Source organism: Gobius niger (genome assembly GCF_951799975.1).
Source record: "Gobius niger genome assembly, chromosome: 6".
Classification (NCBI taxonomy): Eukaryota; Metazoa; Chordata; class Actinopteri; order Gobiiformes; family Gobiidae; genus Gobius; species Gobius niger.
In genome coordinates, this window is record NC_136857.1 from 28,455,710 (window position 1) to 28,481,170 (window position 25,461).

The 25,461-nt window shown below is 43.4% G+C and overlaps 1 protein-coding gene across 1 annotated transcript in view; it reads left to right on the plus strand.

Moving 5' to 3' along the window:
- LOC306964857 (uncharacterized protein) overlaps positions 1–25,461 on the plus strand; it is a 64,118-nt gene that overhangs the window by 13,943 nt on the left and 24,714 nt on the right. Inside the window, exons 3-9 of the mRNA XM_079559026.1 lie at positions 2,070–2,254; positions 2,376–4,104; positions 6,323–6,496; positions 7,776–7,949; positions 14,664–14,750; positions 14,828–14,941; positions 18,511–18,624. Coding sequence (XP_079415152.1) covers positions 2,070–2,254; positions 2,376–4,104; positions 6,323–6,496; positions 7,776–7,949; positions 14,664–14,750; positions 14,828–14,941; positions 18,511–18,624 — 2,577 coding nt within the window. The remainder of the gene's footprint in view (positions 1–2,069; positions 2,255–2,375; positions 4,105–6,322; positions 6,497–7,775; positions 7,950–14,663; positions 14,751–14,827; positions 14,942–18,510; positions 18,625–25,461) is intronic.

Sequence of the window (25,461 nt, forward strand, 5' to 3'; positions counted from 1 at the left end):
TACCACCTTTGTTTTCACTTTCGTGCAAGTGTAATTTTGAAGGTATAGGTAGGGGGCGCTATTTTTGTGAAAATTGTACAATTATCAAGGGTAATCAGTACGATCCACAGAGGGGCTTATGTGATCCAAAGATGAGTGTGATCTGAATTTGCATGCCCTTGTGAGTTGTCGTCAAAGAGGCGCGGAAAAAGCATGTTTTTTAGCAGAGCGGTAGAGACACACCGTAACAGATATCTGAACAAAAGAGCTTGATTATTGTAGCTCTACGCCTCTAGATTGCACTCACCAAGTTAAATGTCATTTGGTCCAAAATCCTGGGAGTGACTTGAAAAAATGTCAGGCGAAGAAATGCTGGGTAAAATTTTCAATCCAATATGGCCGACTTCCGGTTTGTCAGAGGAAGTAGCTATAATGACGTTTTACGTTTGTCTTGATGTGCTCTATCACTGTACCGAAAAACATAGGTTTAGGCCAAAAACTCATGCCTCCATTTGAATAGGGGTCAGACTTGAGGGGGCGCCACTGAGGCATTATGCACAGTGTGATTTTGCAGACTTCAAAATATTGAATTTTTCACCAACTTTGATCATTTAGTCAAATAAAATTGAGTTTTCGTTAATATTCAGGGGGTCAAAATTGGGGTCAAAGGCGCACCAAAATAATAATAATAATAATAATAATAATAATAATAATAATAATGGAAATGATTTTTCGGCCATTATTTTTCTCCCACAAAGACATTACTCAGAGTGACGTGGCTTTGATATGTTGTTCCCCATCACAGACAAGGTCTGTATGATTTTTTCCACACCTCCATACCATCCCGTTTTTTTTATACGAATTTTTAAAGACAAAACCTTTGAGGGGGCGCCAGTGAGTCATTTTTGGCGATAGCGGCTGCGTGTGCACACCATTAGGTCCAGGTGGGGAATGTGCACGCGCGCCGGATTGGGTCCTTTCCAATCCGGCCGAGTCTGTGAAAGATATGAGGCTTTGAAATTTGCTGAAAATGGCCTCTCAGTTGCGGCCTTGTCATGACCACGCCCAATAATGGAACAAAATTTGAATTGATGATTTTGAAAGCCACATGGGTTGGGGACATGTTGGCCAAAATTGGAGGCTTTCCATAGAAAACTCGAGGATCAGGGACCAGAAGTTCAAGAGGTACGATTTTGAAGGTTTGAGGTTCGGGCCAAGATGGCCGACTTCCTGTAGCATTTAGGGCGGGGTCGTAATATCATTTTTGACATGTCTTGACGTGGTCTATGTCCCTGGCCAATGTCACTTTTGTACGATGAATTTTTTTGCCACCGGGCTCTCATTGACTCAATGTAAACTGCGTGCTTGAGGGGGCGCCACTGAGCCATATTTTATTATTTTCTCTCGCGAACCCTACCCAAAATTAGAGCTTGCGGAGCACTACGTTTTGACCCCTGTTACTTGCGAATCGGTTCACGTTTGCTACGTGAATTCTTGCGTTTTCGTCCCCCGTTAACGGTTTTAATTAGTCCCTCGCGGGACACTGCGTGTCCGTTGCTCGGGCCTAATAATAATAATAATAATAATAATAATAATAATAATAATAATAATAATAATAATAATAATAAAATAATAATAATAATAATAATTATTATTATTATTATTATTATTATTATTATTATTTATTTATTTTTTTTCTGAGAAAAGTTGTTTACATTTCTATCTAAAAGCACAGTTCAGACTGAGTCTGCACTTGCTCCTGTTGTTTGGGTGAAGTGGACTATTTTAGCTGTTGTATTCCACACTCCCTGTGATGAGGCTGAGGCTGAGCTTTGGGCTCTCACTTTACTCTGGACCAGTCCATGGACCACAACCAGGAAAAACCTTTAAGAGACTTTTCCCCTCTGGGCCAGTCTGAATCATGAGCAGATTAAAACGATTACAATCTATAGACTGAAAACTCAATGATGGCCTGTAATGTTCACTACATTATTCTTATTAGTGAAGAGACAGCGACAGAAAGAGTTTTAAAAACTTACACATGAAGATCCAGTGAGTGAATGTGTGTGACTGAGTGTGAGTCTCCACAGAGAGAGTCCTGGTCCGGCCCCATTGTCCTGTTGTCTCTGTGGGAGCGTCCTGAGGGATCCAGTCTCCTCCAGCTGTGGACACTGGCTCTGCAGACACTGTTTGTCTTCCACCTGGGACCAGAGCAGTTCAACACAGTCCTGTCCTCAGTGTGGACCAGGACTGAGCCTCCACAGCACTTTACAGAGTGAGACCTGTTCACACCAACACTGGACATGGAACACTTATTTATTTCTCTCTGTATATGTTGAACCATCTTCAGGTCCTGGACTTTGAGCTTCATTCTAACTGTGTAATGGTGTGTGCAGGTTCCTATAAGAGCGTTCTGGAGCAGAGGTGTGAGAGTGTGTCTGAAGGAGCTGAAACAGGAGCTAGAACTTCTCTGAACAGGATCTACACTGAGCTGTACATCACAGAGGGCCTCAGTGACGAGGTCAGTACCCAACATGAGGAGAGGCAGATGGAGACTCTCTCCAAGAAGACTGTCCATGACGCTCCAATCAGGTGCCAGGACATCTTTAAAGCCTTACCCTCCGAGCACAAAGCCATCAGAGTGGTGCTGACCTGCGGCGTGGCTGGAGTGGGGAAGACCTTCTCAGTTGTGAAGTTCTCTATGGACTGGGCCCAGGGCTCAGAGAACCAGGAGCTGGAGCTGGCGGTGCCACTGTCCTTCAGAGAGCTGAACCTGGTCAGAGAGCAGCGCTACAGTCTGCTGACGCTCATACATGTGTTCCACCCATCACTAAAGGAGCTCTCAGCTCAGACTCTGGCCCACAGTAAAGTCCTGTTCATCTGTGACGGCCTCGATGAGAGCAGGCTGTCTCTGGACTTCAGCCGTGAGCTCATCTCTGAGGTCACACAGGAGTCAGAGGTCAGCCAGCTGCTGGTCAACCTCATCAGAGGCTCTCTGCTTCCTTCTGCCCTTATATGGATCACCTCCCGACCTGCAGCAGCCAATCAGATCCCTGCGCGCTGTGTGCACAGGTTCACAGAGGTCAGGGGCTTCATCACTGACCAACAGAAGGAGCAGTACTTCAGGAAGAGGTTCACAGACTCAGAGCAGTGTGACAGAGTGCTCTCCCACATCAGGACGTCCCGCAGTCTCCACAACATGAGTCAGCTCCCAGTCTTCTGCTGGATCACAGCCACCGTCCTGGACCACATGTTGAGAAGCGAGCAGAGCGGACCCCTGCCCCAGACCCTCAGCGACATGTACGCACACTTCCTGTTAGTGCAGACGCAGAGGAAGAGGAAGTACAGCCAGGAGAGCAGTGGCCCAGAGCTGACTCCGGCCGACTGTGAGCTCCTCCTGAAGCTGGGGAGACTGGCCTTTGAACAACTGCAGAGAGGAAACATCATGTTCTACCAAGAAGACCTGCAGCAGGTGGGTCTGGACCTGAGCGAGGCCTCAGTCTACTCAGGACTCTGTACAGAGATCTTCAAACGAGAGAGTGTCGTCTTCAACAAATCAGTCTACTGCTTCATCCACCTGAGCGTCCAGGAGTTTCTGGCAGCTGTTTACCACATTCATACATTTAACAACAAAAACATACTCAAGAAATTATTCTCAGGCAACAAAACATTGGAGGGGTTTCTCATGAAAAATCTCAGAAAGTCGTTCCGCAGTCCAAACGGCCGCCTGGACCTGTTTGTGCGCTTCCTCCACGGCCTCACTCTGGAGTCCAACCAGAGGCTTCTGGGAGCTCTGCTGGGTCCATCACAGATCGACTCAGAAACAAGACTAAGAGTCATCAACAACCTGAAGGAGATGAACACAAAGGACATATCTCCAGACAGAAGCATCAACATCTTCCACTGTCTGACTGAGTTAAACGACCACTCGCTCCATCAGCAGATCCAGGACTTCCTGAAGTCAGACAGATCAGAGAAACTGTCTGAGTCCCAGTGCTCAGCTCTGGCCTACATGCTGCAGATGACAGAGGACGTCCTGGAGGAGCTGTACCTACATAAGTACAATACATCAGAGGAAGGACGACTGAGACTGGTCCCAGCCGTGAGGAACTGCAGAGCAGCTGAGTAAGTCCAGATGGAACATGAAAGCTGTAATATGGACCATACAGGTGAAACTCGGAAAATTAGTGTATCGTGAAAAGGTTCATTTATTTTTGTAACTCAAGATGTGAAACTAATATATGATATAGACTCATGGCGTGCAAAGTGACACATGTCAACCCTTTGTTTATTTAAATGTTGCTGATTCTCGCTTACAGCTTGTGAAAAAACACACCTTTTTTCCGCTTTATCCGGGGCCGGGTCGCGGGGGCAGCATAGCAGAGATGCCCAGACTTCCCGATCCACGCACACCGCCTCCAGCTGTTCTAGGAGGACCCCGAGGCGTGTCCTGGGTCTTCCACGTCTTCACCACAACAGTCCGATACAACGACCGCATCACTGCTGACGCGGCACCAATCCGTCTATCGATCTCACGCTCCATCCGTTCCTCACGAAAAAGACCCCGAGATATTTGAACTCCTCTACTTGAGGCAAGGACTCTCCACCGACCTGACAAGAGGGGAGGGGCCACCTTTTTCCAGTGGAGAATCATGGCCTCAGATTTGGAGGTGCTGATCCTCATCCCGGCCGCTACACACTCGGCTGCAAACCGCCCCAGAGCAGCTGAAGGTCCTGATTTGATGAAGCCAACAGAACAACATCAACAACAACAACAGAACCGGTGACAAAGGGCAGCCCTGACCAACATGCACCAAGAACGGGACTTACTGCCGGCAATGCAAAACAAGCTTTTGCTGCGATCATATAGAGAACGGACAGTCCTTGCTTGTAAAAAAACAACAACTTCAAAAACTCGGAAAATTAGAATATTACATGAAATCAATTTAAACATATATTTTAAACTCAGAAATGTGGGCCCTCTGACAACTATAATCATACATAAGTACTTGGTTTTTGGCCCCTTTTATTTGATTTATTGCCTCAATGCGGCGTGGCATGGATGCTATCAGCGTGTGGCACTGCTGAGGTGTTGTGGAAGACCAGGCAAAATTTACTCTCATCACAAAAGACAACTTTGGACCACTGAGCAAGAGACCAGTTCTTTTGTTCTTTAGCCCACCAAAGACGCTTCTAAAGTTGTTTGTACCTCAGGAGCGGTTTAACCAGAGGAATCTGACATCTGAAGCCCATGTCCAGTATCTGTCTGTGTGTGGTGGCTCTTGATGCACTGACTCCAGCCTCAGTCCCCCACACTTTTGAATGACAATCCAGGCAATCCTCTCCAGAGTGCGCTCATCCCTGCGGCTTGTGCACCTTTTTCTTCCACAATTTTCCCTTCCGCTTACCTTTCTATTAATGTGCTTTGATCCAGCACTTTGAGAACATCCAACTTCTTTTGCTATTACCCTTTGAGGCTTTTGTCAATGATGGTTTTCTGCACAACAGTCAGGTTAGCAGTTTTCCCCATGAAGGTGAATTCTACTGAAGTTCTGAGAGACCATTTAAAGTCTCAGGGACCCTTTGCAGGAGTTTTGGATTAATTTGCTGATGAAAGGGTAACACTTTTGAGTCTAAAATGTAGTCCCTTGCACAATATTAAAATTTTCTGAAATTTTAGGGTTTTTACAAGATGTTAGCCAAAACAATCAAAACCTAAACAAACTATATCATATATTAATCTATATATCATATATTAGTCTCACATTGTAAAGCAGTACAAAGTAACTCGTTTACCTTAATAAATCCTTTGCGTAGTCCCTTTGGGGGTAATACAAGTGTTAATGGAATGATTGGAGGGTCTTTCATCTCCGTCTGGTGTCTCTGGCCAGAAAAACACAATTGCTGCCTCCGGGTCAGAGTCACCAATACACACTAATGGAATCACAAAGAAGAAGCTAACAGGCTAACAGGCAAAGCTAACTGCGGGCTAGCACTACTTAAACAGTATTTACAGCCAAGTTTGAGTGAAAAAAAATATCTCCATTGTGTAATTAGATGTACAATATCCCTCTCTCCCTTTGTCTTTTCTGTCAGCATAGTATTTACTCTCACGGACAATTAATGAGTTAAAAACTGCAACTTGCTACAACACCTGCAGCGGCACTTATGGCCTCAAGGGGCATGAGTTACTTAGTACTGCTTTAAGTTGTATTACAGAAATAAATGAACATTTTCACAATATTAAAATTTTCCGAATTTCACCTGTATTGTTCTGACTATAAAGGTGTCACTGGCCTCACAGGCAGCAGCTCTGCTTTGTTTAATGACTTTTCCCCCACAGATTATACAGTTGTAAACTCTCAAAGGTTCATCTTGAAGTGGTGGCGTCGGCTCTGAAGTCCAGTCCTTCTCACCTGAGACATTTATATCTTTATAATAACTCAGTGGTGAACTCTGAAATGAAGGTGTTGTGTGACGGACTCCAGAGTCCAAACTGTCGACTGCAGACTCTGGGGTAAGTCCCTCTCTTTGCTCTAATACTATTGTCCACTCACTTTCACCTGACTCCGTCTGTCCATTTCAGTGCTTCAATTGCCTTCACTACAAACAGAGGCGTAGCTTGCCATTAGGCAAGACAGGCAGCTGCCTGAGGTCTAACAGATTTGAAAGAAATGACCCAGAGAATACAGTCACTGCAGCAGCAGTGACAAGGTGCAACAACAATTGGCCGTCGCATACCCCCTCTGGCAGCAAAAAAACAAAAACAAAAGGAGGATAAAGAGTTGGAAGGAGAGCAAGACAGCAGCGAGTGTAATAAGTTACAGTAGTTGTATGTCTCTGAAGTGCTTTCTTTTAGTAGCCTTCATTGTTTGCCTTCAAATATCATCAACAAGCTATCAACTCCTTGTGTAGTTGATTCCAAGAGTGCGGTGCAGCGAAACCTAAAGGCCTTTTGACCCAGTTCTGTTGGCACTCCGGGCACAGAGAGCAGGAGAAGGTCCTGAGAGCGCAGGCTGGAGCTGCTGCTGCTGCAGATCAGGAGGAACAAGTCCAACAATACATTTACAAATCAAAACATACCAATGTTTCAATCTAGCAAAGGACAAAGATGAGGAGCCCACCCGGGCCAACAAGACGCAGTGATGAGTCAGCGACCTCATGTTTGTAATAAAGCACAAAGCTCCATGATACACAGTGTTCAAGGCAGAGAGTCAGATATATAACATCACAATAGTCCAAAACAGGCACAAAAGGAACAGTCACAAGTTTCTTTCTACAAACCAGAAGCACCACTTTATTCAAAAGTAAAAACTGACTTTTAGTTTTAATCTGTGAATCTGTTTTTTAATATGAGGCTTAAAAGAGAAACAATCGTCAATTAAAGTCCCAGATATTTATATTGTGTTTTAGTAGGATTTGGTTTCCCTCATTTGAAATGATGGAAGGCAAGTGCTGGGAGGCTGATTTTCTGTTTGAGAACAACATGTATTTTGTCTTGTCTGCATTTCAAACTCATGTTAGATTATAAAAAACATCCTGTCATTGATTCAAAGACAATTGTAGTTATTCTGCCAAAGGCGCTGATGTTTATGAAACTGTATCATCTGTGTAGAAAATGCAAATGTGCATTTTTGACTTGATCTAAATCATTTATCTAAATAATGAAGAGACAGAATCTGACACTGAATGAAAACTGAAAGATCAGGTCGTCAGCACAATCTCATATGAGCCTCTGTTACAATCAATACATTCAAATAGTTCCATCATCTGTTCATCATTTATTCTTTATTCAGATTGGACAACTGCAGTTTGTCAAAGTCCAGCTGTTCTTCTCTGGCCTCAGCTCTGAAGTCCAACCCCTCACATCTGAGAGAACTGAGTCTGTCTTTAAACAACTTGAAGGAGTCAGACGTCCAGGAGCTGCGTGAACTCCAACAGAGTCCTCACTGTCGACTGGAGAGACTATCGTGAGTAGAGATGCACCGATCCAGCTTTTTTGCCGCTAATACCGATACTTGGGGTTTGAATTTCTGCCGATATCCAATATTATCCAATACCAAGAGACTTTCTCTGAGTGAAAAAGTGAATGGTCTCTTTTCTTCATTTTAAGAGCAAAAAAGTCTTATATTTTGATGTTATGGTGTAACAGATAAACTATAGATCTATTAATAAACTAATGGAAACACATTTAACAAGAATCACTGGACTATTCTACCCTAAATATCCTTGGAATATAGATGGGAGCAACATCCCAGAACCTTTGCTGAGCCACGCCCCCTTTTGTTAGGAAACAAGAGTTGGAAATTGCATTGGTGTGTATGTGGAAACAGGGATTATTTCTCATTCTGTGGATAACAACACGGTCTTCTCTGTAAATTATCTGAAGCAACAGGTCACTTCTGTGGCTTTCCTTTCACATCTGATAGATAAATAAAACAAATATAACATTTTTTTCATGTATAAATTTGAAGTTCTCAAACAATCTTTTCCCACTTACGTAGACGTTGCTCCCATCTATGACAAGCGATTAAGGTGACATGATATAAACAACTCACATAGGCTAAAGTGATCTGAGCATTACAAATATCTTATATCAGTTTCCACTTTAACAGCATTTCATAAACTAAATCACAAACACTTGGCCACTACAGTGGCTGATTTTATTTTATTAAGCTACTTTAGATACTGTGATAATAGTTTCTGACTCAGCCTTGATTAGTTGCTGCTAACTTTAGCATGCTATTGTTAGCTGCAGCATTTTGCATGGTGATCGAAAATGCATTCACGGAGGTTAAAACTAACACATTATTCGAATTATCCTTATGCTGCAGTACTGCCTCCTGTCTTTGTCCCATTGGACAAAACAAAAGGACTGTTGGACTCTGTCACTTGACTTGTGTTTCTGCCTGAACATTAAAAAAACGGATAAAACTTTGGCTGAGAGAGTCACAAACCAACATTTTAGTATGTTAACTAGGGATGCGTACCGAAATCCAGTATCAAAACGTGTGCCGGTCCACCCGGACCGATAAGCTCCATCCTTAATGGCATTGCTGTGCCAATCACAATCAGAACCCCCCCGAGCTGTTGCTGCTAACCCACGTGCACATCAGCGCGAGCTGTCGACCCACTGGACACAAGCTGAGAGTAACAGAAAACAGGCTGTGGCTCTACTTCATTATTATTCTGCACTCAGTCCCTAGAGCTACAGCCGAATCTAACCAACAGCCTTGTAATCCTTGATTTACTATATAATAATAATATATATATTTTTTAATTAGTAAGTAAAGTATTTTACCTCCCATATATTATGTGTATGCACAAATTGGAAATAAATTAGGTCCAAATGTAGTGTAATAAAAAAATAAATATAAGCCAAGGATTAATGGCTATACTATACACTGCGTTCCAAATTATTATGCAAATTGTATTTTTGTGTCAAAAAGGTAAAAAAAAAAGTTTTTTTAATAATGAAACTCATGGATGGTATTGTGTCTCAGGGCTCTTTGAATCACTGGCATTAATCTCAGCAACCTGGGAGTTTTCAGGTTAAGCCCAGTAAAAAAAAAACGAAACTAAAAAAACTACTGAAAAAGGGTGTTCCACTTTATTAAGCAGATCATCATTTTCAAGCAATATGGGAAAGAAAAAGGATCTCTCTGCTGATGAAAAGCATGAAATAGTTGAATGCCTTGGTCTAGGTATGAAAACCGGAGTCAAGTTTTGGGCCAGAATCATGGTGAGAGAGCTGGTCGGCCCCATTAGGCCCTTTTAGGCTCCCAGAAGGTTTGAAAATGACCTTTGAAAAATATGTGGAGTTTCTGACTGACCACTGTCTTCTATGCTACAAAATGAAGCTTTCCCTAACAAAATCCTCTTCATACACAACAACGCACCATGTCCTGCTGTAAAGAATACCTCTGCATCACTGGCTGCTATGGGCATAAAAGGAGAGAAACTCATGATGTGGACCCCCTCCTACCCTGACCTCAACCCTACTGAGAACCTTTGGAGCCTCAACAAAAAAAAAAAAACTTCTATGAGGGTGGGAGGAAGTTTTGATCCAAACGGCAGCTCTGGGAGGCTATTCTAACATCCTGCAAACAAATTCAAGCACTTGGACACTGTCCAAAAACTCACAAGTTTGATGGATTTAAGAATTTGTAAGCTGCTATCACACAAGGGCTCCTATGGTAAAATATAACTTGACCTGTTAAGATGTTTTTGATTGAAATAGCTTTTGATTTCAGTAAATATGACCTCCTAATGCTACAAATTCAACAAATGACCATTTTCATTTAATTACAAGCTTTAAAATGAATTGAAACAATGAGTTGCATAATAATTTGGAACAGTAGATTTTGAGGTTTTTACTTTACTTTACTTTATTTATTTTTGAAAAAAGATTATTTTTTTCAACCACATTTAATTGATCCTCTACCAGTTAAAGACTTGAAAATGATGCTGACTCTCATTTGAGTTGACAATTTAGAAAATCTTGTCAAAAAATGTCATTTGCATAATAATTTGGAACGCAGTGTACATCTAACTTTTTTTTTTCTTTTAAAGTATCGATAAGAATATCGTTAAAGTACCGGATCGATAAGGAATGTCAGTAAGAGTAGTAGTATCGATAAATCCTTAATGATACCCATCCCATTGAGCAAACCTCAGTGCAATGTTTAGGCCAGTCCTTACTCCCATTATTACAGGATTTGTAAAACAGCACGTCGACCTGGGACTGATGTGATGGTCACAAATCACTGGAACATGTTGAAAAATGTCATCACTAGAAATGTTGTTCTTAAAATTCAATGTATTTGATTCTGTTAAACCTGTATAATTTGACCTTTGAAACACATTTATATCATTCATCACCAGTTGATGTTGTTGCACTTTCTGTTGCTGCTAAATGACTAATGACTGTTTCTCTTCCCTGTCAGGTGGTGGCCTTAACCAACCAGTTTCCCGAGTGTTGATCCTGGACAGAGGGAGCTCATGGACCAGACTCAGCCCTGTCCACACCTGACATTTACTGTGTCCTCTCACTGACCTGGACAACAGCTCTGAAGCTACACTGAGACATTCTGCTTCCATTCTCGCTCCGACAGAGTCTTACCATCGTTAGACACCACATTTTAGATCAAGAGCTGGGGACAAGTCCTGCTCTTTAACCAACCAATCAGATTCATTTACTGTATTTAGCATATTTAAAAAACAATCCTAGTGCTTTACAAGTTCTTTAGAGTCGACTCCAGTTCTAGTTTAGTCCTGGTTTAGTGTGGGCGTCTGTGAATAGCACTAGACAAACTCCTAAACAAACATATTTTTCATTTCAAACGTGGCATAAAACCAAGCTCCACAGCTTGAAAGTATAAGTATATAGAACTACAAGGAAAGTTTATTTGTAGCACAATTTCTACACAAGGCAATTCAAAGTGCTTCAGTTGTAGACAATTACAAAAAGGCAGATCAAATCAATCCATAAAACATCAACTGGCATAGGCCTGAACCCCATGCAATTTGGGTTTAGGTCCTGCACTCAACGGGAACTTTGTATTTGTAGAGATGGTTAAGTCAAAATCTCGACAAAAACAGTTGTGTCGCCGCTGTCTGTATTGATTTTAAACGTGCATCAAGACTGTCTGCATTACATTTTTGTAATCATACCATTACATGGGTGAAATCATATCTCTTAGTGTGCAAGTATGTGACAGCAAGTCACCCTATCTCCATTACACAGTAGGGGTCCCTCAGGGGTAAATTTTGGGCCCATTACTTTTTTAACTTCATGTTTGTGACTTTGCAAACATTATGTAAGAATGTGGACACCATTATGTATGCTGATTATTTTTTATACCGTTATATTTACTCAGGCAAAAGTGCTGAGGAGGCAGCCCTTCGTCTGTCAATAGCTCTTGAGAATCTACAGAAATGGTCACTTGACTTGACACGTGCCTCTGCCTGAACATTAAAAAAACGGTTAAAGCTTTGGCTGAGGGTCACAAACTTGTGAGCATGTGTGACATAAGGGCAATGCTTGCGCAATAACCAACATTTTAGTATGTTTACTCAGTGCAATGGGGATCAGTGCAATAGTGGTCTGTGCTATAGGGGTCTGTGCGATAGGGGTCTGTGCTATAGGGGTCTGTGCGATAGGGATCGATGCACTAAGACTAAAAGTGGGACAGTGCAATAGGAGGTTGTGCAATACATCGTATGAAGTTTTTTTTCCGTTGGTTGTCATTTGCCGTCTCACATGTTTATTGTCCGTGCTGAACTGTCTCCTCATGTCCGATGTATATAGTGTCTGTATAATCTGTGTTTTTACGTTTCTGTAAACATGCGGGGGTGTTTTTGATAAGGAAATAGCAAAACAACATGGTTAAAAGCTCCAAAAGGTCGATTTTGCATGATATACGTCATTTAATTTTTAAAGATAGATATTAGGTATGGAATCGGGACTCGGTGTTGGGCAATTCTCAAAATCAAATGACTCGGGACATTCCTACAATAAACACACAAGCAAATCCACACAGAGCTGTAGTAAAGGCGAAAAGAGATCATTTAGCTGCAGTAATAAGGAACCATCTTAATACTATTGTGAAATAAAAGTAGATAAATGCATAAAGCACAAGCATACGAGCGATCGCTGTTATTGTTACGCAATTTTGGCCGGATGTTTTGGTGAATGGTCAGCAACAGCATCGTTTTATAAAATGATAGATCTGTTACAGCGCAAGAGAAGCAATGCCCTGTTTATGGACATTGTTTTGCTGATCACAGGATTTTAATAAAATGTTTATCAAATATGAAAATGTTAAATGCCTACCACGGCCAACGGATGTGACGACATCACGATCGCTCGTATTGGGGAGCTTTAGGACATGAGCTGTTCTGTCTGTGATGGATAGTGCAATAAAAATAAAAAATGATATTGAATAAAACAATAAAATGCCATATGTTTAATTCTGATATAACTTCTCTTAAAAGTGTAGCCTATTTTACCTAAAGAAATGCACATGAGTAAATTAACTAATTACTTAACAATCTGGGATAAAGTCAGCCTATAAACCTTCTATTCACTTCAAAAAGTATGTTGAAGAAAATGCCTTGTAGGCATATCGGTATTCGTAATCGGCATGTGCTCAAATCAAAGTAATCGTGCTTGTATCGTTTAAAAAAAAAAAAAAGTGGTATCTGTGTGTCACAGGGTGCACGGAGCTCCCTGAAATTCCTCACATAAATACAAAGACAGCGCTGCCCCATAAAAAAGCCCCCTTTTCTCCCCCTCTCCCTCTGACTCCTTCTCTCGGCCCCTCCCGGTATTCGTCCCCCTACCTGATTTGGGTGCGCGCTGCATTATGGCTGCACAGGTATGCGCTAGCTTGTGAATACCTGCCTTTTAGCCTTTTAAAATAAATTATTAATGTAGCTATCTTGTGGAATTTAGTTCCTAAATTCCTATAGTGGCGTTGTTGACATACCAGCGAAACTACCAAATATCGCAAATTAACCACAAATACCACAGGTGCATCCCTACAATAAATAAGGTGGAGTGGATTCTTATCTGGCCATAGTGGGCTCTGGCTCCATCGTTCCAGACCATGTGGGGAGAAAAAGCTAAATTTACAGGTTCCGTGAAGCGGTTTACACATTTGTAGGAACTGACTCAGAAAAGTGTATTTGCTTGTTTTGTGTACTTAGTTCTTTTTTCCGACACAAATAATAAAGACAGAGTTTATAACCTCTCACTCAGATAAGACTGCAGATTAATGAAATGATCTCCTGGAAACAAACAGGGCGGGGCTTCTCTCACCTGACGCTGGTACAAAGGTTTAAGTTTTATTAATTAATTAATTCAACGACTCCATTTGGACGTGAGCTCCGTTTGCAGAGGTGAGTGAACCTTTGGTTTTATCCCACTTCACCAACTTCACTTCATTTGTCTTACTGAGCGGAGCAGACGACCACACGGGGAGTTTATTCACCTGCTCTACTTTCTGTCGGAGCAGGTCCATATTTACTCTTCCTCTCAACATTTCCTTCCTAATAATAAAACACCGACAGCACACGGGCTCTGGCTTTAGTCGTCGGGACAAAGTCGAAACATTCACAACCAGCTTTTGTTTCAGACTGAGGTCAGATTAGATTTCCTTTAGTTCAACTTTAGTCCTGGTTTTTCCCCGTCTTTCTAAACCTGCGTCACATATAACAAAGTACTGAATGTGTAACAGCCAATAAAACGTAATGTGAGTGAAGAAAAGCATTTGTTAATCATTAGCAGAGAACAGCAGAGTGCAGTTCTTACTTCCTTAAAAGCACAGACTGAACAATCACTTCAACATGTCGGTGTAAGAGGGGACTGATTGTCCGGACTCCAGATTGTCTCCTGTTCCAACCTCAGCCTCAAGAGTCCGAGACCGAGTCCCAGCTCCTACAGTCTGAAAGTCTCTCCCTGCTGTTCACCCCTTTTCTTGCTGACGTGTCCAGTCTATTAAAGCCCTTAAAATAACAAAGATGTGTCCGAATGAACGGAAAACTGCTACAACATGTTATGTACATGTGACATTTGCATTGTTTAATATAGGGCTATGTGTTCTTTACCAATCAACAGAAGTAACAAAACCTTTTAAACCTATGCTAACTGTTAGTTTCCCTGTCCTTGAGCTTTCAGACAGAAACATGGAGAGAGTGTGTGAGCATGTCGAGGAGGCTCAGCCTTCACTCGGCCATTTTAAAAACAAAGCAGAGCCCACTCAAACACAGTGAGTACATCAGAGGAGCTACACCTGCACTTTATCTGGTTATTGTCTCATTTTGTCTTTCTGAATTAATCTGTCAGAGCTGAGAGTCCGAGACCGAGAGCAGCGTTCAGCTGTGAGTCTCTGAAGAGCGACAGGTCCATGGGACCTCCACTAATCTTCAGTGGTGAAGCTGGATCTGTTCAGAGTCTGCTGTGAGTGAGACTCTTCTCATACAAACATCTACACTCGCCTTCAACATGAAGCTCATCCTAATCAAAATAAGACCCACTTCCCATTGTGCATGATTCGTGTAACAAGTCCAGTACATTTAGAAACAAGACGATCATGACACAATTCAACTTTTTTTAATTTTTTCAATTACCCATGTCTATATTCATCAGTTTTAGTTAAAATGATGAACAGTCAGCTTCATCATTTGGGAAATTTTCTGCTATTTAAGTGTCACTCAGCCGAGGGTCAAAGACAAACATTATTTAATCTTTAACTCTTTCTCCCTTGGACGCCTACTCGGAACAACCGGTACATATATTACTAGGACTACCCATAGAGCATAATTACATAAAAAATCTGCGAAAATATAGCCTTGAATCCTATTGGTCAGCCTAGTGTGGGTTGTGGTCGCCCCCATCTATCGCAGCTTCTGTTACTAGCAAAAAAACGGAACCTGTTCTAATGATCGTCAAATAACGTCTTTAGTGATATAGCAGAGGCGTCAAAACACATCATTAAGGGTACAGGGGTTTTTATGGGGGAAAGAGTTAAGGCCTTGATGGGTCATTCATGCAGTGGAGGACTATGATGTATGAGATGGAGCATCGTCCTGCATGAAAACCCCAGTTACCAAATGTAACTACGGTTCTATAAATATGTTGCAAAGCCCTTTAAACTTTCACTGATGCATAAGCCATCGCGAAGACCGTGACTTACTAGTGAGCAATGTGTCAGCTAGGCAGAGGCCCACCCGCTGGGTGAGGAGTGCAAGTCAGTCGCCATCCAAGGCGTTACCATCACCCACCACATTTGAGAAAGACTGGGACGCGGCCCCAGCCGCCAAACTAAAACTGCTGGGAGCGCCCCAGTCAACAGTACGAGGACACCGCGGCTGAGTATTGTCAATGAGAAATGAGAAATGAGAAATGAGAAATGTGAAATTCGTCCAGGTGAGGGTGATGGGTTGGTGTCGAGGCAAGACCATTTGCGAGCTGTGATCAGAGCTCAACGTGCGTCAACTGTTCAGAGCAGTGTGAACACGGCATTGGGAGTACAACATTTTGGGAGGAAAAGGACACAGATCATCGATTTTTCATAACCACCTCTACTACATCATAAACACAAACGGAAACACGCCTGGAAAGAGGAGGAAAATCTAGGACAACACTGCAGCTGAGGTTTGAAATGCCTTTCCCGTGCCCAGGCATTTGGTGATGACTTATACGCTTCAATAAACTTATGAAACACAGAGGCAAATAGGAACGCACTGGATTACTAATGTTTTAAGGGGAATTTCATCATGACATGATCGCTGGACAGAGAAGAGTCAAAGAAAGGGAGTAAAACTATTCCACTGTCACCAAAGCACAAGCAAAAAATCAGGAGACTATTTTCAACAGTGTAGAGTTTTGTTTTTACAGCAATGGCTCTGCCAGAAGTGAACACATTTGAGCATCTGATTGCAAGCTTTTCAAGCAACCAAACTGAAGCAGCAGCGCGATCCGTACGGTTAGGTGTGAATGTAGCTTTAGTCTAAACACAACAGGTGTGCCCCGAGCAGCCTCTCCCAAGAGCGCTGGACACACCCAAGACAACACAACACTCCCAAGTGTGCCGCTGGGGAACTAAGGTCTTCTGCTATCCAAAACGGAATGGGTGACGTCGGAGGCGACTTCCAGCAGGTAAAAGCAGCACAAACTTCGAAGGAGAGGACCAAGAGGCTGCTTTGCAGATTCCCTCCACCAACGTGCATCGGAAAAGCACCATGGAGGCCACCACTCTGCGTGTGGAGTGCACACTGGCCGCGGCTGGCAGAGGCAGCCCCTGTGCTCATAAGCCATGTGAATAACTAGGCAGACCCTGTGAGCCAACTGCTGAGGGGACAAAGAGGCATCTCGATTCTTGACTCCAAACCCAACAAACAACTTATCTGACCGTCTGAAGGATCGGTCCGATCCAAGTAACAGCGCACAGCCTTAACCAGGCAAAGGCAGGGGACAAGGGCAGCCCTGCCCTTGTCCCCTGCCCTTGTCCAGCGGGTCCTGAAGGAAGCTCAACACATCCTGAATGAAGCAAGATGTGGACCAGAGCCCTACTGGTCAAAAAGCAAAAAGTTGCCATCGTACCGAGGCCCTGGTCGTGGATGCGGCCCAACCCCCTTGGATCGTAACCACAACCAAGCAGGGGACTCCAAAAACACAGTCACGGCTTCTCAAGGACGGAATTCGATGCGAAGATTGAGGCTATCCGTAAAAAACTTTGAGGGGCCGTGGCCGCACCTCGACGAGAGGCGAAAGAGGACATTGGTGCTCTCAGAGGCAAAATCACCGCACAGATGGAGACACTCGCTAGCGGCCACAAAGAGCAAGAAAGATCCCTCACCGATATTACTGACAGTGGTAACACTTGAAAAATCGAAACGAAACACTGTCAGAACAGTACAAAAAGGTCTGGGACAAATGCATGGATTTGGAAAACAGAAGTCGCAGATCAAACATCAGGATTGTAGGAGTGGAAGAAGATGCTGAGGCGGGCAACCATACTCGCTTTGTGACAGATCTTCTGATGCAGATTCTGGGTAGAAAACACTTCCTTCCATTCTCCTGGCATTCCAATAAAAATAAAAAAAACATAAGGAAAAAGAATTTAAGATTATGAATGAAATCTCTATCATAGACGAGTAATATGCCATTTCTCCCACCCCTGACCTCAATAATAAAAAGCTTTCTCTTCAAACTGATCTTAGTTTGTTATAATAGAACTACAGAGACAACTAAATTGTTACCACAACTAAGGCATAAACACTACGAACATGAAGAAAAGATAGGAAGGCTCTTGGCATCCCAACTTAAACAGCGAGAAGCTACAAGAACTATAGCTGAAATAAGGAATGATTCTGGACAAGCAACAATTGATCCAAAAGAAATTAATTAATACACTTTTAAGAAATGTTATACTAAGTGTTATACATCTGAGTCCACAGGAAACACCACATTAATGGATAACTTTTCAGAGACTTTCATATTCCCCAAATTAATACGGAACAAAAAAGTGTATTAGAAAAACTGATGACATTGGAAGAAGTAAAACAAGACCCGGTAGAACTTTATCGGATCATGGACTAAAATTTGTGGGACTTGTTATAGAATACTGGTATAAAAACAATAGTTCTTGTGGCTTTGTGGAATTCATCTGAGCCACTTCATTCAACATGAAACTTGGGAAGCCTGTTTATTTTTATTTATTTTTATCAAAGAATAGGTCATAATATGAACCATTATAGTTGTTTATCTTTAAGTCTCTTTTTCATCTTAATTTTATTTTTATTTGTCCTTAATTTTTCATGTTCTGAGATTGTTTTGTGTTTTGTCTTTACTAAACAGCATAACTAAGCATTGTTGGTATTTTCTTTATTGTTTAAGCCCACAATGAATATTAGTCCATTAACCGTGTAATCCTGAACACCCGACTGGAAACACACTACAGTTACAAAATCATTTCATTCTTGTTTCATACATGGACATGTATTGACAGAAACTGTGTGTTTCAGAGCTGAGAGTCAGAGACAGAGAGCAGAGTTCAGCTGTGAGTCTCTGAAGAGCGACTGCTCCAAGGATTTTCCGATAGAGTTCAGTCATGAAGCTGGATTTGCTCAGAGTCTGCTGTGAGTAACACTCATAACATTCAAATATACAGACAGCAGACACTAGCTATAACAAACTAACTAACTAACCAAATGGTTGTTTTGTACTGAGAAGGGAAAGAAAAGTTGTATACATTTCCATCTAAAGGCACAGCTCGGGCTGAGTCCACACTGGCTCCTGTTGTCTGAGTGAAGTGGACGGCTGCAGCTGTCATAGTCCACACTTGTTCATATCACAGTGATGAGGATGGTCTGTCAACTCTGGGCTCTCACTTTAACCTGGACCAGATCATGGACCACAACCAGGAAAAACCTTTAAGAGACATTGTCCCCTCTGGGCCAGTCTGAATCCTGAACAGATAAAAGAAAGCTATAGGCTGAATAATTAGAGCAATGTTTACTACAGTATTCTTTTTAGTGTGCAGAGACAGCAAAAAATAGAGTTTAAAGACATACACATGATGATCCAGCTAGTGAATGTGTGACTGAGTGTGTGTTTCAGCAGAGAGAGTCCTGGTCCGGTCCCATTGTCCTGTTGTCTCTGTGGGAGCGTCCTGAGGGATCCAGTCTGTGGACACCAGCTCTGTTTGTCTTCCACCTGGGACCAGAGCAGTTCTACACAGTCTTGTCCTCAGTGTGGACCAGGACTGAGCCTCCACAGCACTTTACAGAGTGAGACCTGTTCACACCAACACTGGACATGGAACACTTATTTGTTTCTCTCTGTATTTGTTCAACCATCTTCAGGTCCTGGGGTCTCATTTATAGAATTGTCCGTGAGACTTGCCTATAGGAGCACGTACGAGCAAAACCCAAACTTCATGTCCACCTGGAGCAGAAATGTGTGCACATGAGCCCCCCTCACGTCACGCCCTCTGCACGCTTCCATTTCACTATATAAGAACATGCAAAGTCTGAATGAGATTTACCTAAACATGAGGCGATAATGAGAGGGTTTTACCGAGACAGGGAGGGCGTGAATGAAGATCAAAGTCCGGGTGGTGAGAGAGAGAGGGAGGTTATTGAGCTGTGCGCGTAATTACTCAACGCTCAAAGTATAAAAACAAAATAATTTAACGCTTTGCTCAAAGCATATGGTTCAACCCTTTTCTCGTTTCTGATGATAAAGAAGAAAGCTAAGCAGTTCAAAATGTGCACAAAACTTAATTTCCTTAAACTGACTTCCTGCCTCTCTTCGCGTCTGTGCAGCGTTTCTGAAAAGTGTGGACTGTGTACGGCAAGTACAAACCTAGTGTGGCGGTGCGTAATGTTTCACGCTCAGTTTGATTTCTATAAACACCACCTTTGACGCAGAACTGTTTGTACAGAAGGTTTTGGCCTCCTTTTGTCCGTACGTGAGCTTTATAAATGAGACCCCAGGACTTTGAGCTTCATTCTAACTGTGTAATGGTGTGTGCAGGTTCCTATAAGAGCGTTCTGGAGCAGAGGAGTGAGAGTGTATCTGAAGGAGTTGAAACAGAAGATAGAACTTCTCTGAACAGGATCTACACTGAGCTGTACATCACAGAGGGCCTCAGTGAAGAGGTCAGTACCCAACATGAGGAGAGGCAGATGGAGACTCTCTCCAAGAAGACTGTCCATGACGCTCCAATCAGGTGCCAGGACATCTTTAAAGCCTTACCCTCCGAGCACAAAGCCATCAGAGTGGTGCTGACCTGCGGCGTGGCTGGAGTGGGGAAGACCTTCTCAGTTGTGAAGTTCTCTCTGGACTGGGCCCAGGGCTCAGAGAACCAGGAGCTGGAGCTGGTGGTGCCACTGTCCTTCAGAGAGCTGAACCTGGTCAGAGAGCAGCGCTACAGTCTGCTGACGCTGATACATGTGTTCCACCCATCACTAAAGGAGCTCTCAGCTCAGACTCTGGCCCACAGTAAAGTCCTGTTCATCTGTGACGGCCTCGATGAGAGCAGGCTGTCTCTGGACTTCAGCCGTGAGCTCATCTCTGAGGTCACACAGGAGTCAGAGGTCAGCCAGCTGCTGGTCAACCTCATCAGAGGCTCTCTGCTTCCTTCTGCCCTTATATGGATCACCTCCCGACCTGCAGCAGCCAATCAGATCCCTGCGCGCTGTGTGCACAGGTTCACAGAGGTCAGGGGCTTCATCACTGACCAACAGAAGGAGCAGTACTTCAGGAAGAGGTTCACAGACTCAGAGCAGTGTGACAGAGTGCTCTCCCACATCAAGATGTCCCGCAGCCTCCACAACATGAGTCAGCTCCCAGTCTTCTGCTGGATCACAGCCACCGTCCTGGACCACATGTTGAGAAGCGAGCAGAGCAGACCCCTGCCCCAGACCCTCAGCGACATGTACGCACACTTCCTGTTAGTGCAGACGCAGAGGAAGAGGAAGTACAGCCAGGAGAGCAGTGGCCCAGAGCTGACTCCGGCCGACTGTGAGCTCCTCCTGAAGCTGGGGAGACTGGCCTTTGAACAACTGCAGAGAGGAAACATCATGTTCTACCAAGAAGACCTGCAGCAGGTGGGTCTGGACCTGAGCGAGGCCTCAGTCTACTCAGGACTCTGTACAGAGATCTTCAAACGAGAGAGTGTCGTCTTCAACAAATCAGTCTACAGCTTCATCCACCTGACCGTCCAGGAGTTTCTGGCAGCTGTTTACCACATTCATACATTTAACTGTGAGAATGAAATGAAGAACAACAACGCTATACAGCAGAGAATTAATGAATTATTCCGAGGCGCAACGCTGTCATCCTTCCTGATAAATAACCTCCAAGAATCTTTCCTCTGTCCAAACGGCCGCCTGGACCTGTTTGTGCGCTTCCTCCACGGCCTCACTCTGGAGTCCAACCAGAGGCTTCTGGGAGCTCTGCTGGGTCCATCACAGATCGACTCAAAAACAAGACAAAGAGTCATCAACAACCTGAAGAAGCTGAACACAAAGGACATATCTCCAGACAGAAGCATCAACATCTTCCACTGTCTGACTGAGTTAAACGACCACTCGCTCCATCAGCAGATCCAGGACTTCCTGAAGTCAAACAGGTCAAAGAAACTGTCTGAGTCCCAGTGCTCAGCTCTGGCCTACATGCTGCAGATGTCAGAGGACGTCCTAGACGAATTGTACCTACATAAGTACAATACAAATGAGCAAGGGCGACTGAGACTGGTCTCAGTTGTGAGGAACTGCAGAAAGGCTCGGTAAGTCCAGATGGAACATTTAAGCTGTAACATGGACCATATTGTTCTGATTATAAAAGTGTCACTGGCCTCACAGGCAGCAGCTCTGCTTTGTTTAATGACTTTTTCCCCACAGATTATCAAGTTGCAACCTCTCAAAGGTTCATCTTGAAGTGGTGGCGTCGGCTCTGAAGTCCAGTCCTTCTCACCTGAGACGTTTAGACCTGAGTAATAACTCAGTGGTGAACTCTGAACTGAAGGTGTTGTGTGACGGACTCCAGAGTCCAAACTGTCGACTGGAGACTCTGATGTAAGTCCCTCTCTTTGCTCTAATACTATTGTCCACTCACTGAGGCCTAAAAGATAAACAATCATCAATTAAAATTCCCAGATATTTGTATTCTGTTATTCTGTCCTTCGAGAGAAGGCGATTTTAATCAAATACATATATTCAAATGCAAAGTGTCTGAAAACAGAGAAAGGTTTGTCTCAGACAGAATCTGACACTGAATGAAAACTGAAATATCAGGTCGTCAGCACAATCTCATATGAGCCTCTGTTACAATCAATACATTCAAATAGTTTCATCATCTGTTCATCATTTATTCTTTATTCAGATTGTACAACTGCAGTTTGTCAGAGTCCAGCTGTTCTTCTCTGGCCTCAGCTCTGAAGTCCAACCCCTCACATCTGAGACAACTGAGTCTGACCGGCAACAACCTGAAGGAGTCAGACGTCCAGGAGTTGCACGAACTCCAACAGAGTCCTCACTGTCGACTGGAGACATTTGAGTGAGTATATACTATGTGATATACTATAGTGTAGAGTCTGGTTTGGCTGATCTCAGTGAATGTGGCTCTGCTGAATCCACGGCGTCGACCCCTTTTTCCGACAACCCTCCAAACCGAAACCCCGTCATTTCAACAACCCTCCGTTGTGATGTACCCCAAATCTGACAGGCAATTCACACAGGGGAAGTAAAGCAAAATCCCAGACAGAACAGATGTCCAAATAAAACACAGGACAAGACCAGGGACAAGACAGCAAAACAAGGGAACACTTTCTGTTGCTGCTAAATGACTGTTTCTCTTGTCGCAACTCCAGGTTCTTTGATCACCAAACACCAAATACCAAGAAATGACCACAGCTTATATAAAATTTAAATTATGAATCAATTGAGGTGATTAGGATTTAAAATAAAAAAGGAGAGACTTTGTTTATTAAAAAAAATGGCCAAGTTAATTAAAAATCCAAGCTAAAACTTATGGATCTCAGCAGAAAAAAGAGGCTTCCCCCTAGTCTGGGTGCAGGACTATTGTGTTCGGAGAGCCAACACTCCCTCTCAGTGCCCGAACGATCACCTGAGCTCCCAGCCTCGCACAGGTGCACTCGGCCCGACATGTTCCTCTGAGGGCCCTCCCCGCACTGGCTCGGCTCGCCTTCGCACCGTTGGCACTGAGCTACAGGGACACCCATAATTTAATCACACACACATGGACACGGCCCATTACTTATCGTTCATGGAGCGGGGAGTTGTTGATGTCCGCTGGTCCTGATTCCCTCCTCTTGATCAGTTAAACCGCTGTGAGTGACGCCTACCGCCCAGGAGATGGAAACACAAACCTCAGCTATCCGAGCACATAAACAGAGACAGGCAGGAGAGTGGGATATGTCCCTTCTACTTGTCGTTCAAGGCATTGTATAAGGTCCTAAAGGCCGGTCCCCACTATTCGATCCTCTGTCTGTCGCTTCAAATCGGTGGTGCGCTTTTCTGTTTCCTTCTGCCTTCCGCACTCCTCCGTCCACTTCCTCGACCAATGAGAACAGCTCTAGGGGCGTAGTCCAATTATTCCCATTTCCAGCCCGCCAAATTACCAACCAGCTATGGTGAATAATTAAACTCAAAACAAAGGAAAACCACAGCAAACTATCATACAATGTAAATATTTAGGCATGCAACGTGGCGGGCAAAGAAATGGCAAAAAGGGACCCCTGTGACCCTCTTCACTCTGTCTCTAACTGTCTGTATCGTCTCTTTTCAGCTGGAAGCCCAACGAGCGAGATACGCCCATCCCTATGGTCCTCATTTCGGGGAGCTGGTGGCCAGGGGCGACTGCAAAAGACGCTTGGTAAACAGCGTTTCAATGAGCACTTTGACCTTCCCGAGCACTGCTTAAAAGCCTGGCTCCAAAGAGTTCTATTTTTTCTAAAAATCGTAATGACCCATGTGACAACGCTCATATTTTTAACCACGTTGTTTTTTGTACATCAGCACTAAAAAGAGCCGGTCTGGGGCTTCCCCCTTTTTGCCCTTTTAAGGAACAGGCTTCGTAGGAGGAGATTGAGCAGCCATGTTAATTTCACAGATGACTCGGGACCACGACAATGAATGGGGCTGAATGGAACACCGGTTATTTCAATTTACTAAATCTATGTGGAGTGAGTGTCAGTGGTGATCCTGGACAGAGGGAGCTCATGGACCAGACTCAGCCCTGTCCACACCTGACACTGTGTCCTCTCACTGACCTGGACAACAGCTCTGAAACTACACTGAGACATTCTGCTTCCATTCTCGTTCTGACAGAGTCTTACCATCGTTAGACACCACATTTTAGATCAAGAGCTGAAGACAAGTCCTGTTCTTTAACCAACCAATCAGATTCATTTACTGCATTTTGCACATTTCAAAAACAATCCTAGTGCTTTACAAGTTCTTTTGAGACAAACTCCTAAACAAACGTCATTTTCATTTCAAACCCTGCATGAAACCATGCTCCACAGATGGAAAGTATAAGGCCCCATCTGGTGGACAGACAGAGCAACTACAAGGCAGGATTATTTGTAGCAGAATTCATACCCAAGTCCATTCAAAGTGTTTCAGTTACAGACAATTACAAAAAGGCAGATCAAATCAATCCATAAAGCATCAAGATAAGAATGAATGAATGACAGTAAAGAGCTTAAATACTTTCAGTGTCAAATGCTCGGGTGAAAAGAACTGTTTTCAGCCTGGATTTGAACATTGTCAGAGTTGAGGCCTGTCTCACATCCTTGTGAAGACCAGTTCCAGATAGGGTTGTTCCAATGGACAATATCGTGATGGATGAACCAACACGCACTGATCCTCCCTAGGCCTCGTAAATCTAAAAACACTGCGGGGATTGCACTGCAGACTGCAGGGTTCAATGCTGTGACCTGTATGTGATCTTCTGTCTGAACGGGATGCAGCTCCACAGCACAGCACAATGCTGTTTGAGGAAGTGAAAAGGAAAAAGCCCAGTGGATCTTGCAATGTAAAAGTTTTAGGAAGCTAACGGAGTAAGAACATCAATAACCAAATCATTTTAAGAAGAAAGAGAGACAGTTTTTTGGACTATTGCCTGTTGTGGAGCTGAGGCAGCAATGTCTTTAAAGGAATATTTCAGGATTTTGGACATAGGGCCTCATTTCCTAGTTATCCAGAGTGTTGCCGGCACCTGGAGATATTTTTTTTGTAATTCATGCAGTTCTTAGGTTTGAAGAGTTTCGTGGCGCTAGGCTAATGCAAGGCTAGCGCATTTCTACCAGACTAACCATATAAATGTCTGTGTCGATAGAATAATTTAAACCATTTTGCATTTAAAATACAGCATCTGCTTCGTGCTTGTATAAGCTACGCGGTGGCGGAGTGATCTGCTAGAAAATAGTCCCTCAAAATGCGATC